The 17,159-nt window shown below is 52.9% G+C and overlaps 5 protein-coding genes across 5 annotated transcripts; 2 read left to right on the top strand and 3 right to left on the bottom strand.

The window, feature by feature from the left end:
- Positions 1–2,231: 2,231 nt before the first annotated feature.
- Positions 2,232–3,645, top strand: CPAR01_14733 (TfdA family Taurine catabolism dioxygenase TauD; the record flags this gene model as incomplete). The annotated part of the gene is made up of 5 exons (XM_060498983.1): positions 2,232–2,475; positions 2,541–2,771; positions 2,839–2,906; positions 2,962–3,131; positions 3,201–3,645. The coding sequence occupies 5 exons, from the start codon at positions 2,232–2,234 to the stop codon at positions 3,643–3,645; spliced, it is 1,158 nt and encodes a 385-aa protein (XP_060342446.1).
- Positions 3,646–6,379: 2,734 nt separating this feature from the next.
- CPAR01_14734 (uncharacterized protein) lies at positions 6,380–6,472 on the bottom strand (the record flags this gene model as incomplete). Its single annotated transcript, XM_060498984.1, has 1 exon — positions 6,380–6,472. The coding sequence occupies one exon, from the start codon at positions 6,470–6,472 to the stop codon at positions 6,380–6,382; it is 93 nt and encodes a 30-aa protein (XP_060342447.1).
- A 282-nt stretch (positions 6,473–6,754) lies between these two features.
- On the top strand, positions 6,755–10,420 carry CPAR01_14735 (histidine acid phosphatase; the record flags this gene model as incomplete). Its single annotated transcript, XM_060498985.1, has 13 exons — positions 6,755–6,794; positions 6,903–7,013; positions 7,183–7,381; positions 7,789–8,547; positions 8,613–8,697; positions 8,789–8,951; positions 9,008–9,031; positions 9,097–9,164; positions 9,222–9,283; positions 9,336–9,481; positions 9,540–9,628; positions 9,684–9,800; positions 9,854–10,420. 13 exons carry the CDS (start codon positions 6,755–6,757, stop codon positions 10,418–10,420), a joined length of 2,430 nt encoding a protein of 809 aa, XP_060342448.1.
- A 1,571-nt stretch (positions 10,421–11,991) lies between these two features.
- On the bottom strand, positions 11,992–14,612 carry CPAR01_14736 (sulfate permease; the record flags this gene model as incomplete). The annotated part of the gene is made up of 3 exons (XM_060498986.1): positions 11,992–13,544; positions 13,597–14,137; positions 14,190–14,612. 3 exons carry the CDS (start codon positions 14,610–14,612, stop codon positions 11,992–11,994), a joined length of 2,517 nt encoding a protein of 838 aa, XP_060342449.1.
- A 1,934-nt stretch (positions 14,613–16,546) lies between these two features.
- Positions 16,547–16,642, bottom strand: CPAR01_14737 (uncharacterized protein; the record flags this gene model as incomplete). The annotated part of the gene is made up of 1 exon (XM_060498987.1): positions 16,547–16,642. One exon carries the CDS (start codon positions 16,640–16,642, stop codon positions 16,547–16,549), a length of 96 nt encoding a protein of 31 aa, XP_060342450.1.
- Positions 16,643–17,159: the final 517 nt, after the last annotated feature.

Consider the following 17,159-nt stretch of genomic DNA (forward strand, 5'->3'; position numbering starts at 1 on the left):
TCTCTCTTCCCCTTCACTTCTTCGATTGTGTTTTATTCCCTTCCACGTCAGGTTGGGGTTGGCCATCGCAATAACGGCCTAGCTCAGCCCGGACCAGCCCAGATCTTCTTTTCCTCACATATTGCTTCTTTCTCGCCGGGTACCTGCAAGAGCATGGTGCACTTTCCCACCCCCCCGGCGTTGCGCAAGTCCACCTGATGGGCTGGCCACTTATTCATACTTGCACTCGCAAAAGCCTCCACGCCTGGGAGAGCAATGAGAAAAAGAACACCAGGAAGAAAGAAAAACAAAAAAAGGCGGAGGGAACGAGAGAGGGAAAGAGAGAGGGAAAGAGAGAGGGAAAGAGAGAAAGAGTGAGAATGGCAAGTATAGATCAAGGTATTGCGTGAGCGTGTGGTGGAAGGCACTACGCATGTGATGTACGTAGTAAGGCAGGGAGGAGAGGTACCTTTGAAGTCGATGTCAAGCAAGTGCAAATGTCCGTCCATCTTTCCGTCTTTTCCAATTCTCCCATCCTTCCTTCCAATTGCACCCCCCATGACATTTCGTGCAACGAGGTATCCGAACCTGCCTACAGATGCTTTTCTTTCCTTACCTTACCTACCTACCTTACCTTCCTTGTTCAACTTACAGATACTTGACGTTGGGTTACTTTACGCACCCATCTTCCATTTCATGTTTGGGAAGGAATGATCAATCATCGCAAGGCAAGGCAACGTAAGGTACCTTCAGGTAGGCAGGCAAGGGAATCTCGGCATGTACCCTCCCGTCCATCTTTGCTACATGGCAGTGGACTGTGGTGCACTTTGGCAGGCACCCTGCATCTGCATCTCCCTTCAAGTTCTGTTCTTGCCGTGCTACCTTACCTCAGGCCGGAACTCACCTTTTCGTGTTGCCGTCTACTTCGTACACCTTGAGGTAAAGTAGGTATTCCCCAAGTGTTGTCTCAAGGTAGGTAAGGTAAGATACGTTAGTTCCTTTCATTTACCTCGCCGCGCAGGCCTTGTCTTGGCCCATCCTGCCTTTCGATTTGTTCCTTGCCTGCGTTAGTTCCCAGGGTAGAAACTACCTGTGGTTGTTTTACTTTATTTTATTTTTTTCGCCAATTCACTCTCAGTTGCCATTCGCATGCCTCTCTGGCCCGATGTGAGGTCGGGTTGGCTCCATCAGCACCTCCCTTCCGTTCTTTACCAGCTGCCTCTGTTCCTCCGCTCTCGTCTGCAATTTCTTCTTCTTTTCACAACCAACTCCCCCATGACTTAAATGTCTTGATGACAATCTCACACCATCACCTCATTTCCTGTCTCTGGCTGGCCCTCCCAACGGCCTGGCTCACCTGCTACCTGCCCTTGCCGCTTTCCCGCGAACAAGGTAAAGCAACATATCGCTGCTTCTTTGCGCGCGCATGCACACGCCCATATCTCTTTCTCGTTATCCACGCCCACATATCCACGCCCACCTACCTAGGTAGCCCACTCCACGCATGTGGCCGTCGACCGGGCCCCGGTACCACCTAGAGGAAAGCCAGCTCTGTCTATATCCGTTCGTACAGCTTCGGTGCTCTGCTTCACGACCATATCTACTTACCCTTCAACAACTCACTTCCCACCTTCAGTCCCGTGTGCAAAAACCCCTACACAGACAGGCGCAATCCGGGTAACCACTCTATGGGACCCATACATCGAGCGGCTTCCCGCTATCTCGCCTGTCGTCCCTACCCGTTCTGTCCTTCCTATTCCTTGCCACCGACTGGCTTCTCCTTCCATTGCCTTTTCTCCTGGCCCGTGAAGCAAGTATATTAGGCTTCTGCCAGATCATGTCAGATCCTCACCATCTCTCTCACAACCGTTTCTTCTCCCATCAACGCCATTGTCTTCCGCACCAGCCTTTGTCTTGTCTTCTCTTCTTCCCAATCCTTTATACAAGTCAGTCTCTGCCACGCCTACTCAGCCTCTTCCAGACGCTCCTCAACTTCAAGCACACCTTGGTAGTCATTGGCTCCGCCGTCACTACGTCCGCTTCTTCTTAAAGCTTGTTCCGAGCCTCAACCTGATTCAAAGTCGCTTTCTTCACGCCCACGCTTCTTGGCCTTACATCCCACGCCGCACGGCAGAAAGTCAATATCAAACAAACGTTTCCAGGTTCGTTCCCATGCCCCCTGCCACTGCTTACTCATGTTTCGCCCATGGTCATCTTCTGACAAGTCTGATTTCAGTTCTCACATCAGCAAGATGGCGTCTAGTGCAGTTGGTCCGGTCGTGGGTGCTACCACAGCAGCCGCTGGCCATCACATTCACCACCTCGACCGCAACGCCCCAGTCGCGGACGTTCCTGTCATCCCCACTGGCTTTCCCGAGACAGTGGTTAACGAATCAGCCTGGACCGGCCCGCAATTTACCAAACAGTCGCAGTACACTTACAGCCTCACTAATGCGGACCTTGACGAGCTCGCTGCCGCGCTCAAGCACTTCAAGAGTATGCTAAAGCCTGCCCACCTCATGCTACCATTGTCCGAAGGCTGACTTTTGGTGCCAATTTAGCTCTGGGCCTAGACGGCGATCTCGTCAGCCGGGACAACTTCCCTCTGCCGACCCTCGGTGCCACTTTGGATGGCATTGCCCGTGACATTCATCAAGGCAAGGGCTTCGCTGTAGTCCGCGGCATTGACCCCCAGCAGCACTCTGTCGAAGATCTTACGATCCTGTACCTTGGCGTTCAGGGATATGTTGCCAACCAACGTGCTCGCCAGGACAAGAAGGGAAATATGCTTGGTACGTTGACATTGTGCCGTTCTTCGTCTTTTGGACAGTCTTTGCTAAACATAATCGACAACAACAGTCCACATCGTTGCCGACAACACAAGCCAGGCTAAGGCGGATCACCATCGCCATTCTACTTCAGCCATTGTAAGCTTTACCACCATTGTCTTTCCTTGCAAACTACTGACAAGGCCATCCCTAGACCTTCCACAATGAGGAGTCCGGCGATGTCATCAGCTGGTTGACCCGCAACACTGCTGCTGCCGGTGGCAAGTGCATCATTGCCTCTGCTCACACCGTCTACAATGTTCTTGCAGCCACTCGACCTGACATCATTCGCACCTTGTCCCGTTCTGACTGGCCCTTTGCCCTGTAAGTAAACAGTCCCAGCTGCCCACCAGTTCTCCGTTGTTTCCGAGCTGTAGCCTGACCAGACCTCAGTCCCAAGTTCCAGTGCCGTCCGATTCTCTTCCATCATGACGGAAAGATCATTATCAACTTTGGTCGCACTCCTTTGATGGGCAACTCAGCTCATCCCAGACCGGTACACTTTCCATCCTTGTCAGCTCGCCAGATTGAGGCTCTTGATGCTGTCGAAGCAATTGCGAAGGCTACTCAGATGGAGATCCAGACTCGTGCTGGCGATATTCACTTCATCAACAACTTGGCCATCCTTCACCGTCGCGAGGCCTTTGTCAACGGCCAAGGTGCTAGCGAGAAGCGTCACCTTGTACGCATGCGCGTGCGCAATGAGCAGCTCGGCTGGTCTATTCCCGATGCCCTCAAGCGCGAGTGGCATGATGCTTTCGACAAGCCTGCCGACCGCGTCTGGCACCTGGAGCCGATGCCTGACGCGTTCTTCCCCCTCAGAAAGTACCCCAACTGACTCTGCACATTCTGGTCTTTGATTTTCTTGCTAGGACGCCTAATGAAGAATCACCAAAAAAAGGGAGAAAGAGGCGTCATGGTTGCATTATTTGGACTTGCATGTTTCGAACCCGAGAAACTGGGCTGGGCTTCTTCTTGCGTGGAGTCAATCACCACATCTTCTTTTGTTCGAGTTTCCTTTCGCAACATCTCACTTAACCCCCCTTGCACCACAAAAGTTTATTGTCGTTTCCTCGTCGTTTACGGTCAGAAAAGCACGGAGTCCATTGGAGTTCACACAGTAGAACCCGGCTGGGAAAAGCATGGATACAATGGTTGGGATGTTGAATCCGGCGTTGTTATTGTATAACCTAATAAACCTTGACCGTCAAGACCTGCCCGGTATGCGAAGCTTGAAATGACTTCGGCAAGCCTGGTTCTAAGACATGTGGCACTGAAATCCCGGCACGTGTCCGGCTGTCAGTGAGTTGGCTGAGGATAAGTAACGGCAGCAATTGGTCACACGACCGTGGAGCTGGGAAATCTATACCCATGCAGTACCGGTCAAACAGCCAACCAATGGCTGAACATATTCCAAGACATCGGTGTACGCCTGTCAACGCGTCCAAAACGGAACCTCATTTCATACTTTCAGCTTCTCGATCACAAAAGGCCTGGGTTCCTCCCTCGCGGATCCGACGGAGTTGCTCATCGCGAGCTGCGGCAGTTCACAGAGAGAGAACATACCTGAGCCAAAGCAGACAATTATCTGCATCAGACTTCAGCATGGACTCCGGTCAGTGCTTTATTGTGAGATTGCCGCATTTGGTTTCTGTGAAGTTGGTATATCTTGCTTCATTACACTGACGATTGCGGAATCAGGAAACCTGCCCCGTTATGCATGGAAGAACGCCCGCTTGGTCTCTCTGCGGATCCAACATTGCTTCTTCGCCGCCTCTAATGTAGAAAGACGTGCATATGACGGTCCCGTATTCCCAGCCCCAAACGACAGCCCTCTCAGTCTCTGATGGACAACAACTCAGCTGCAAGGAGGAAAAGCAACGATGATGCGAACATACATCAATGTCTGGGATCCTCAACGGTGAGGCCATTGATCTCTGCTTTGCAAAGCAAGTATGGCGTCTTGACCGGCAGACCAGCTGACCGATATCTTAGACGGGCATGGAGTTCGCGATTTGCCATGGCCAGAAAGACCACTCGAGCATCCTGACCTCTAGGGGAGGCGACAGCCGCCTAGGAGGGCCGAGGCCTTTGTCGAGACATGCAAAGAGCCACTAAGCGCTTCTATTGACAGTGTGCCTTTGGTTTTTCCTGCATTTCTATTGCACTTCTCTTAGGGATCGGCAAGCAAGCGAGCGCGTGGCTGCAGCTCGTGGCGGAACGGCAAGCAGCTTTTGACACCTGCAATACGCTGGTATCAGTGTGTATGGGCATGTACAATTTCATCGCCTGCATGGGAATGCCGGATCGCTGGCTACAATCTATGGCCCCGGGCTGGCACCCAGGGCAGAAGCGGGAGCAAATCTACGGCGAGTTTGCGTTCGCACCCCTACAAGGGAAGGGAGGAGCGAAAAGAAAACGAGGTATGCATGAGAAGTGGGCAGTGAAAGAGGAGGCCGCCATGCGGGAACTTTTGGAGTGTTTTCCAGAAATGCATCAGCTCCGTCTCAAGGACCCCTACGCCGGGATGTTTTCTTGCTTTTGCCAATGTCTTCAGTCCGGTCCTAGTCGCCTGGAGGACCTGGGGTTTTACGATGACGCTGACCACCTGGTGATCCTGGGCAGACACGTTGCTTGTCACCAACGAGCAGGATACGTGTTCCATGCAGACGAGACGAGGGTGAAGTATGAGGAGTATCCGCACGACATTCAAGGGTGCATGTCAAGGAAATTTGATTTTTGCCGGTTGGTTTGCAACAGCCTTGCACCCATAGCGAGCTTGACGTGATTACCTACTTGGAAATGGTGAGAAATCCGGCGGTGGTCCGAGGTCGGCATTACCGGCTCGTCCTTCGCTAGCAGGTCTTGAGATGGATGTGTGCAGCCAGCGCCCCCGCTTCTTGCGTTTGTCCATTTTTTTTTTTTTTTTGTTGCTTCTCTGCCATCCCAGGACTCGATGTTTTCTTTCTTTTTCCCATCAAACCATGGCGGCATAGCCTGTACACGACGGGGAGGTTGTCATCGGCTCCTAGCGTGGGCGATCGATCGGAGGGATAGAAACGGGGCCCATTTTGCGAGAAGAGGGACGCTAGGATGATCCACCTTTGGGAGGAGGAGGAGTCTGGTTCGGAACGCCTAGGAGAAGCGGCGGAGACATTGAAGACACGTACTGTGGAGCACAAGAGCTCCAGTAATAGTTTCTTCTTCTCAACAGCTCGCCAAGACGAGTACGAATGAGTGGAAGAAGAAAGAAGTGACCATGAGTGACGAATGGGTTGTATGTAAGTGCGGGGGGTTGTCACAAAACCCTAGGCCTAGAATCGACTGGCTGACACCTGCGTGGAATCACTAATCAACTTGGATGAGTCCTGTTTGGGAAGACTATCGTTGAAAGAGCTGCAGGTTGCTACAAGCGCGGACATGAAGGCCCAAGTTAAGTGGACGCACGGTGATTGACGTTGAAAGGTTGGGACAAGGTGCAGTAGGGCTTCCCCGCGATGCTCGCTTCGCGACTTAGGTGTCAGAATCTGTGTAGCTAAAAGATGCGATGGTCGGGGAGCTGGAGCTGGAACTCAGCCGGGAGAAACATGGCCTTGAGGGAAAGAGTTGATTGTGGCGTGGGGGAGGGAGCGGACGATGGCCATGAAGAAGGAAAAAGCAAGCATGAGCGACGGGTGTTGCGATTGCTTGGTGATACTTGTACGGAGTATTAGTTGTGTGGATGGATGGATGGAGATTGCAGCCCGATTGACGTCGGTTCGTCAACGGCTGAAAGTGACCTGGGAATGCGTTGACAGTGATGGGCTACAGAGCTGTCCCGGGGATGCCTCCGCGCATTCGGCGGCAGCAGTTCAATTCAGTCCAGCCTAAGTCAAGGTAAGGGAAGGTAGGAACACCCGCGGACTCTCACGACTGAATTCTAGGGTACCTGAGAGGCTAAGAGTGCCATGGAAAGTGAAGTCGATGTGTACCTTATCGCGTGCTTAGGTAAGTGGGAATCATGTCAGATTGACATTCATCATTCCAGGACCAAGAGCCATCACTCAGAGACGGGAGTCTTAGGGCACCTACCTTACTTAACTGTGTACTTTGTAGCACAGGCCAAGGAGCCATCTGCCGGAGCAGCCAGACCAGGCCGTGTCATTGGCTGTTGGCTGTGCGTCGGCGGGACCGGATCCGCCTTCCCGGTTGAGCTAAGCCGCGAAGGTAAGCTGCCGATGGGGCCACGCATCGTCGAATGAGAAGGCGCCGCTCCCAACGACAGATGCCCCCTAACCGCGAGCCTCCCTACCTTGAGCTCCTCCTGGCCGCCTCAGACGACACCTCCCCATCGCGACGTTATCAAACCTTCTCTTACGGATACCTGACCTTACAGCAAAGAGGCATTGCATGATCTTGCGCACACGACACACAACTGACCGCCCTTTGTTTGCTTCTTCGCTTTCGCCCGTCCTTCCCGCCCTTCCCGTTCTGCAAAGTTGCCTTTTCCTTCCCATCGCACTGACCATCCAGGTGGCCAATTGGGGAATCACGGACGTTGCTCCCGAGGCCTGGGGATCGACTGCCCGCCGCATGTGTGTCCAAGAAGATCCCTTCTTTCCTGCATCGGCACCCGTTATACCCTACTGCCGCACCTCACAATCGGTCCATCCAACCGCCTTCAGGCGCACACGTTTCACTCTGCATCGTGTCTCGCCTACGCCAACCTCGGTTTGCCCGCCTGATGGCCTGATAGTGCCGCTTTGAGAGCTGCATGTCCGTTCTAGGCACCATCCACTTCAAGAAACAAGCGCTCCATACATGGGATTGTACCCCCGAGTGTGAAACGAATCCTGCTTTGACGTACTTTATTCTACTTTGCCTATTCCACGCCCCCCTCTTTTGCCTACCTACCTACCAGGCTACCTTGCCTGCATACGAGCTCTGCGTCCCGTTGGTGTCTCGGTGCAACCTCCGGCAGTTTGTGACTGGACATCGCTAGCTGCAGATTCCCAAGCCAAGGAGTGTCGTGCATTACCTGCAAGAAAAGCCTTCAGCGGACCGTCAACTCCGAAGGGGGTGACTTGTACCTCCTTTCAAGCGCCGGATCCCTCCCGCCACACTCTCCCTCTCTCATCGAGCACTGCGCAAATTTCAGTCCTCTACAGGGACATCTTGCAGCAACTATGGCACCCCGCCAGGGTGGCTATCTCCGCGTTCCGGGACAGGAAGACGACTTTTCCCGGAAGCAGCCTCGTCGCAGCCGTTCCGGCTCCTCCGGCCGGAGGCAAAAAGCTCTGCCCAGCGAGAAGCCTCTCCCGGCCCTCCCGCCGCCGACGCCGACGTCCGGCGCCGCGTTTGTCGACATTGATCTACACGGTGACGGCTCTCACAGCTCGCCCAGTAACCGCCGTCGCGCCACCATTGCTATCGCGCTCGCCCTGGCCTTTGTGGGATGTATGCTCGCATTTGTGGTCCTGGGCTTCGCCTGGGACAATGGCGGCGTGAGACGGGGCCCGAACGCATTGGACGGCTTGAAGAACCTCGAGAACTGCCCGTGTAGGCCGGACGATGACGTGCCACAGTACTTCAGGACGAGTCCGGAGTTGTGGGCGGGCCCGACGGCGACTGGCAAACCTGCCTTTATGGCGCAGACGAGAGTAATTCCGACGGGAACCTTTGTGCCGAATGCGCCGCTGCAGACGGATATCCCTATCGAAGGAATGGGAAGCAAGAATGAGAGCATTTTCAACATGATGGGGTAAGTTGCGTGCCATGTACACGGATAGAGGGGGAAAAGTGATTGCTCAACTCTCGGGCGTTTAGGTATCTTACCCCGTATCAACCGAGTCCTGGCTTTGGTGTTGAGGAATACGCGCTGCCGGAAGGAGCCGATATCGTTCAAGTTCAGGTAAGCCACATCAGAGCTAGCTGAGGCTGGACTTCAGTGGCTGCTTCTTAGGTCGCGATGGAAAATGCTTATTTTGACTAACCTGTGATAGATGCTCTCTCGCCACGGATCTAGATATCCCACCACAGGATCCAATGTAGCCGATTTTGGGCAGCGCATCGCAAAGGCTGGCAAGAAATTGAACGCCAAGGGTGCTTTGAAGTTCTTGAATAACTGGAAGTATCAACTGGGACACGAGATATTGGTTCCAAAGGGTTCGTTCTACTGCTATCTTGTCTGTGTCCTAAATCGCTGACCTTGTTATCCGCAGGGCGTCAAGAGCTGTTCGACTCTGGTGGGTGGCCTGATACTAGACAGTTCACGCAAAGGCTTGGAGCATCAAGACTAATGAGCGATTAGGCATTTTGCACTCGTACATGTATTCGTCGCTGTATAATCCGAACAGCAAGATCATTGTGCGAACAACTGTACGTCAGGAGTACTTACTACTAGCTTTTGAGGATTCGTGACTAACACGCTTGCAGACGCAAGACAGGATGCTGAAGTCAGCCGAGTATTGGCTGGCGGGTTTCTTCGGTCTCGAATGGTATAGTGCTCCACTTGACGCGTGTGAAGCTTACAGCTGACTTGGAAATCAGGACAAACAATGCCACCATCGAGGTCATCATTGAGCAAGACAGAGCGAACAACTCGCTCGCCGGCTACTTGAACTGCCCTAACGCTCGCAAGCAGAATGGAGGCGACGATGCTGCCAAGGTTTGGATCTCAAACTACCTCGCCAATGGTGAGCCTGCCTGCTGCTATTCTACGTAGTCGTACATGCCGCTGACAACTCTTTCCAGCTACTGCCCGGCTGAAAGATCTGGCGGAGGGATATGACTGGACCATCGATGATACCTATGCGGCTCAGACCATGTGCCCTTACGAGACGGTGGGAACTTCTGTCGGATAGGAGACTGTATTGCCTTTGACTGACCTTGAACCAGGTGGCATACGGCTTTAGCGTCTTCTGCGACTTGTTCACCTACGAAGAATGGGTCGGCTTCTCCTACTCCGTCGACCTCATGTTTGCCGGCAATAACGCATTCCAGAACCCCACAGGTGTATGTAAAGATCTCATACTGCGCTGAATGACCCGATATTGACAAGGCTGCAGCGCGCTGTTGGTATCGGCTATCAACAAGAGGTCATTGCGCGCCTCCAGAACCATACTCTGGGCTACTCTGGGTCTCAGATCAACGTGACACTCGACAACAACACAGTCACGTTCCCGCTCAACCAAAGCCTCTACTTTGACTTCTCCCACGACACAAACATCGCCTCCATCCTAACGGCGTTTGGCCTGAAGCAATTCGCTCAACTCCTCCAGCCAACGCAGTACCCGGGCCCGCACAACTTCACCGTCTCCCACATCACGCCCTTTGGCGCCCGGCTCGACATTGAGGTCATTAAGACGCCCAAGCCGTTCAAGGCCGACCGTTCCGGGTACGAGAAGGACGGCGGGGAGACCAGGTACATTCACTTTGTCCTGAACCAGAGGACCGTGCCGCTGGGCTGGAGTTTCCCCGATTGCGATGTCACGAGATTAGACGGTTGGTGCGAGCTCGAGACGTTTTTGAACGTGCAGCAGGGCATGCCTGAGCTGGCGGCCTATGATAGAGCTTGCCATGGAGACATTGAGACCGTTCCATACGGGACCGTGTATGATGGTAGACCCTTGTGAGAGAGTAGGTGCTTGTGACGATAGTGTTGTTGGCTCACGGTTGTGTACATATCTCATACTCTTTTCGATCGAAGGTGAAATTACGCCTGTTTACTGTAGGGTCTATAGGCGGTGTTTGAATAATCTATTTGGGTGACTTTTGCAAATTCCGTGCATTTCAGTATTTTCAGCGGTGGAAATCAACGCAGAGGCCCCCATGGACTCGCGCATAGTATCCTGGTGCCGAGAACATATCTTGAATGGTATCTTCAGGTTATCGAGATTACATCGTTGTTTGTACCCAAGGCTCTGTCTCTTCAGAGCAGATTACGGTGATGGGTTGACGGAGTCGTCGTAACATGTGAGGGGGATAAATCAGTCTTGTAACCCTCGGCAACTCTTACCCTCTCCGGTACTTGGAGGCATATTAACCGGCACCACTTTAGATCCGGTTTTTTAAATGGCCCCGTTGACGGTCAACTACAGAACTGCGCATGGCTATGAGATCCGCGGATGCTCATGTCGTTCGTCCTCTGGGTAAAGACGAGCAAAACAGCTGTCTATGTCTCAATCCACATCCACACCCATACCCTCGTATGCAGAACTGAGCCCATTTTCAATGAAAAACTAGAAATCAAAGCGCCTTTCTGATTTAAAACTACATTGTGGTGCTAGACAGAATAATGTGCATCGCGTCAGCCGTAATCACGATCCTGTCGTCTCTGCCATCATGTATGCCCTACCCTCTTCAAACAACCACATACGACCATACCCATTGGAAAACTCGGGATCCCGTCCGCTCTCCCATAGATAAGCCAATGAGGGCCGGATTAGTAGTTGGGTCGGTGACGACCAGCGAATACCTGGTGTTGTATGTCTTTTGGTTATTTTTGGTGTTTTGGTGGAGATGTGTTGGTGTAGGTGGGTTCTGGATGCGTGGTGTTGATGTGATGTTGGTTTTGAGGATTGGGGGAACGTCGGACGAGGGAGGACGAGAAAAAAGTTGTTGTAGGCTGTGGGGTCGTATTGTTTAATTAGATTGTGACGGAGAATGTATTCTTTTACGAGGATTGTGGTCTGAGACGTAAGGGCGGCGACGGTTTAGCTTGAAGTGTGTAAGTTCGTGATAGTGGCAATAGAGGGGTTTTATCTGCCGACACCGGGGAACAAGATACATCATCAGGAAGCATCCGAAGGAAACATCTTATTACTCTGCGAATTCAACGGGTTCTGAGACAGGACCAACTCAAAGAGAGATGTATATGCTAGTAACCTCTGCTGGAGGGTAGTTACGTACAGATAAATTCCTCAAGGCTGAGCCTTTCTACGTACTTACATGCCTAGAACAAAATGAACAACAAATCACTTAAATGAGACTCGGATGGCTGGATCGTAGTATTTTCAATTCTTGTAACATTAACTGCAAGACGCAAACTTGCTCTCCCCACAGGGTGATATATCGTCATCAACATCTTCTGTGTGCCTAATTTCGTATCTTGCACCGACTTTTTCTTTCTTCAATAAGATTTCCCACCTAGGGTATCAAAAAATCGCTATACATCTGTTTCCATCCCTAAACATTCACATTTCTCTCAATCACTAGAGGTGCTGGGACTCTTGGGGTCCTCTGCATCCTCTTCAACAATACCCCTGCCCTCACTGTTGGCGATGGCGCTCTGCAGCGCGCTCGTAAGATCGACGTGGAACAGCGGCCTGTTGAGGCCGTGGACAACGACACCCTTCCTCCTGGGGCCACCACCAACGTTGCCGGCGCCGGCGCCGCCCTTCCTCGAGCCCGACGAGACGGGGTCGATTTGGTCGTATGCGCCGTCCTTGCCCAAGGCCTCCTCGTCAATAGTCCTCGCGCCCCGCGCGTGCGTCGAGAGCTCCTTCTCGTTGGCCTCCTTCTCCGCGACCGCAGCCGCCGACTCGGAGCCGCCAATTTCGGCGACGCTGAAGATGGACTTCCACTGGTGCTGTGTGCCGTCGTTGCGGTCGACGGGGTAGCCGAAACCGGCGGCAACGAGAGCACGCTTGGTCCACCGGTTGTTGATGCAGGCAATGTGCCAGTTCACCTTGTCGGGGGATGCGTAGCGGTCGAGCTGGTTGCGGACGTCAATGAGCTGCTGGATGGACGTCAGGTCGACATGGTTGACGGAGCTGAAGTCGAGGATGATGGCCTTGAGCGTCGGTCTGTTCTCCTCCTCGTGCATCTGGGCCTGCGCCTTCTTGGCCTTGCGGGACGGGCCCGGGTCGTTCCAGGGGCGGTCGCCCAGTCTTCCGTACGACTGCATGTTTGTGCGGCGCGTCCGGGCAAAGATGTAATCGGTGAGGTACTCGAGGGAGTGGCTGGCGTTCGGGTAGTTGAAGCCCTCGGAGAAGCGGTAGATGAAGATGCCGGGGTACGGCTCGTCCAAGGAGACCTCGGGGTTGGATCCGTCGCCGTGGTCGATGGGCAGGAAAACGTTACGGGCGGCGTTGTCGCTGGCGTTGAAGGTGCCGTACTCACCAATGACTTGTCGGTGGTCTTCGCCAATGACGTGGTCACCGACGACGGAGTGAATCTTGACCTTTCCGAGGAAGCGTCCCTGGCTACGGAGAATGCGCCAGAGGAGCAGCACGGCAGAGATGCAGATTGTGGCGTAGATTCCGTTCTCAATGGAAGAGAAAATGGTGACAAAGACACCGACGAAGAAGATGACGACTTCTAGAGGCGAGACACGCCAGAATTGGTAAACAGTGTTGGGCGGCGTAATAAGATCGCCGACGGCATGAATGATGACTGCAGCTAGTGACGCGCTGGAGATGTAGAAGAACACAGCCGTGAGAGCGTAGATGGCAAGCAAGACAATAAGGCCAGTGATGACACCAGCGAAGGGAGTTCTGACGCCAGCCTTGGACTTGATAGCGGTACGACTGAACGAGCCCGTAGAGGGATACCCGCCAAGGAAAGGTGCGATGACGTTGGTAACACCAATAGCAACGAACTCTTGAGACGGGTTGATGGTGTAGTTGTTGACGCGACCGAAAGATTTCGAGATGGCAACGTGCTCAATGACCAACACAATAACGCTGGCAGGCAGGAAAGGCAAGAAAGCGCTGATGAGGTCGGTGTCGATCTTCGGGGCGCCAGCATTCTGGAAACCTGTAACTTTGATTAGATCACAGTATACTAGCCGAGTGAAAATTGCACTAACCTCTTGGAACTTCTCCCAAAATCTTGAACAGCGGGTTTGACCGTCTGTTCATGTTGACCAGCCAACTGATCATGGTGTAGAGTAAGATGACGAAGACAGTTCGTAAGGTTGAGAGGAAGAAGAAAAGCTTCGACTTCTGAGGATACTTCTTGGCCAGACTAGTGAAGATGAACCGCAAAAGGTAGAGCATGGTGAGGGCAGTCAGGCCCATGGCAGCATCCAGCTTTGTCTTGGGGAGGGCCTTGAGGGTGTTGATGAAGACCAGGTAGGTAGCCTCTCTTGTGTTGACACCCTTGATGCCCAACAATGTGACTAACTGGCCAACAGCGATGCTGATGGCAGAACCAGTCATGAAGGCCGACAGAGAGGTCAAAGAGATCAAGTCGACAATCCATCCCATTCGAATCAGGCCAATGAAGAGAATGATGGCGCCGGCAATGATAGCTAGAGCAGACGCAATCTGATGACCTTCGTATTGGGGAAAGTCCGCCTGGACATCGGTAATGAGGTTACCAACGACAGTGGACATAACAGCTACGGGCTATTAGTCAGTTAGTAGAGTATCAATGTGGTTTGGAAGAGGATTTACATACCCCGATGGTGATATCCTTGGATGTAGCGAAGAACCAGTAGATAATGACACCCATGAAGGATGAGTAGAGACCGAACTGAGGATCAAGCTTTGCGAGCAAAGCGTAAGCCATACCCTGGGGTACCACAACAGCACCAACAGTGACACCGGCGACCAAGTCACCAAGGAACCACTGCAGGTTGTAATGACCAATCCAGTTGAGGAAGGGGAAGAGAGAGCGGATGTATGCAAGGACTTCGTGGCCGTCGGGAAGAAGTTCGAGGAGCCACTCAGCCGTTGTTGGCTCCTCCTCAACGAATGTGTCCGAGGACTGGACAGAGAATACAGACTCTCCGCGTAACATCTCTTCGTTCTCGGGCTTCTCGAGCTTGATGCCCAAGACCTTGGCCAGGCCATGGCCAATCTTGGTGCTTGTGCTCGACATGGTGGTTGATCGGACCGGAAACCGGCTGAGACTCTGAGGAATTACTTGTCGAGCTCTTGACTACAGAGACGAGTAGCACACAGGACCTCGCTCCTTTTTTGGCGAAGATGTCCCAAGGCTATATAGGAGTCACCGGGGGTGGTCACCGTGCCACACTCCTGGGTCCACGGGGGTCGCCGTGGGATTTGGCGGTCGAGAAAGGGCAGCAGGAATGGGAACCGGGGTGCGTAGTGGGCAGAAGCTAATGGTGCAAACCGTGACTAGAACGCTTCCAGTCCTGGAGGCTCGACGGGGGTGGCGATTTGGGGCAGGAGGTGCGAAATTGTCGCTACTTGACAGCCCTTGCAAAGTTGCGCAATCGGTCAAAGGGGCATTAATTGGTCGAGACAACGATGGTCGACTCAACGATGAGCGAGAGAGTTCCCGACACAGGAAAAAAGCCGTAATTTGGCGGCGTGCGAAAATGGCGACAGAAGCGCTTGTGGCTGACAAGAAGGGATGAGACAACAACCCTTCACACAATAGTGGCGACAAGATATCTGTATCGTGTGGCCTGGGTGGTCTGGAGCAACCTGATCGGGTTGTGCGACTGAAACAGGAACTCTTCAAATCTTTCGGAAGCTCTTCGAAGCTCTTCAAAGACTATCACAAGCTCTTTAACTTAGGCTGAGGAAGGCGGACAGACAAGCTTTTGATTGACTTCAGAAACTTCGGTAGTGGAGTGCCAAGGGAGGCTCTTAAGGCATTCTTGCTTGACAAGACGATGGATCTCATGGGCCAAGAGATGTGGCACCGGGATGACGGCGGCAGCCAAGAAATGAGCGTTGCAGAAGAGCCGAGGAGAAGACGACGACGGCAAGAGCGACTCGAGAAAGAGGGAAAACTCTGACAGGGGGTGTATGAATCCCTCAATGGCGCGGATTTAATAGCAACAATTGTTGGTGTCAGCAGAAGCTCTTTGTGGTGGTAGTATCCGCACTCCTCCCGCGATGTCGAAACCGGGGCGATGTCGCCATCGAGTCTTTGCCATTCAAAGCTTAGTGGAGACGGGCAATGGAGTCGGTACATGCTGCGAGCCCAATTATCTTATACCCACCAGACAAGGGACCTGCGCTCTCTTGCTGATTTGATATCGAATTGGTAATATCAGACGGGCTCGTCCGTACGATTTTCAATAAGCGCCATTGGATGAAGTACTCTATATGCACAATGCGCCGTATTCAGCTGTGATGAAGTGGAGGAACGGACCATGCGAAAGATGCGGTCTCGGAGGGAATTGTTGCGTGGTTTCTCTCGCTCTCTCAAGTCTCAACTTGGCTTACCACGCGGCATGTCAGAGATACAGGAGCACGAGGGGAAAGCTCGGGTTTCCTCTGGCCAGACTGCAGAAATTGGAGAATGCCAATGCTCATGTGTCGTCAGTCATGGAGCCGGGCGAAGCGCTGCCTTGTTGACCGACGTGATAAACTGGAGACGATGAAAAATCAGAGCAGAGTGTCGGGTGAGGGACAATGCCCAAATGCTAAAGTGTTCCCAGTTGTGCAACACATGTTTCCACGGGGAGGAGACGAGTATCCAAAGAACTACCGCATTTGGGACGGTACCTAGCGTGCTGACCAATGAGGTTCAGCTTCTGCAACTTGGCGATGGTGCAATAGTACCCTTGTTTGAGGTGATGAGAGAGTGGGGTACATGGCTGCGGAGATGCTCAACCTGGTTGGACCCTTCTGAGACTTCTTCGCCTTGACTGGTTGCTTGTCTCACGAAGTGTGGTGCGAAGCTTTTGAACGAGATGAGAAGCTGGGCTGGTCCTTGACAGATTCGGACCAGAATCTCAGATGGCCATGATTGTCGGGACGTGTGATGCTGCACTTTCTCGTGGTCACTGCACGTGCGAATCAGACCGTCGACAATGGCGGCAAACTGCGAGATGCTCAAGAGTCTAGAGAGAGACAGGGGATGCTCGGCCCCAGGCGAAAGACGATGGCAGACGGATTCACGGGATGGGGTTCCGGGATAATCTGCTGCATTGTGTGGGCAGAATCCGTAGTCGCCTGGCCTTCCGGATACTAGAGACTGGAGACTGGAGTTGCCTATTGCTAAGAGGATCCGTAAAGCGGATGTGGTTACGGATGGCCAACGTCATGGGCCAGCTTGGACCAACAGCTAGAGACGCACTCATGACGCCAAGCTTGCGACAACAGCAGGCTGACATAAGGAAAGACGTTCAGCTCGGATAATCGACGGGGAGGTCTAGGTTTAACGATTTTCCGCAACCGGCTCGGGACAGCTGCGCCGACGGTTCCGGAAGGGTTCCGTCCTGTGGGGGTTCGACCCGGACCTGCACGGTGTGGCTCGAAGAGGAAGTTCAAGATTAAGTAAGCTAACCTTACACAATACCTACAGTAGTCTTTCAGTTGCTTGCCCCGTTTTTCCAGGTACCAGCCTCGATGATCAATGTTCTCGCCTTCTTGACGGTTGTTTCGTTCAGAGATTGGAGTCATTGCTACGAATTTGCCAAATTTCGGAAAGTGGATTGCATACCAT

The sequence above is a fragment of the Colletotrichum paranaense genome (assembly GCF_030867605.1).
Source record: "Colletotrichum paranaense strain IMI 384185 chromosome Unknown Scaffold_16.1, whole genome shotgun sequence".
In the NCBI taxonomy this organism is placed as follows: domain Eukaryota; kingdom Fungi; phylum Ascomycota; class Sordariomycetes; order Glomerellales; family Glomerellaceae; genus Colletotrichum; species Colletotrichum paranaense.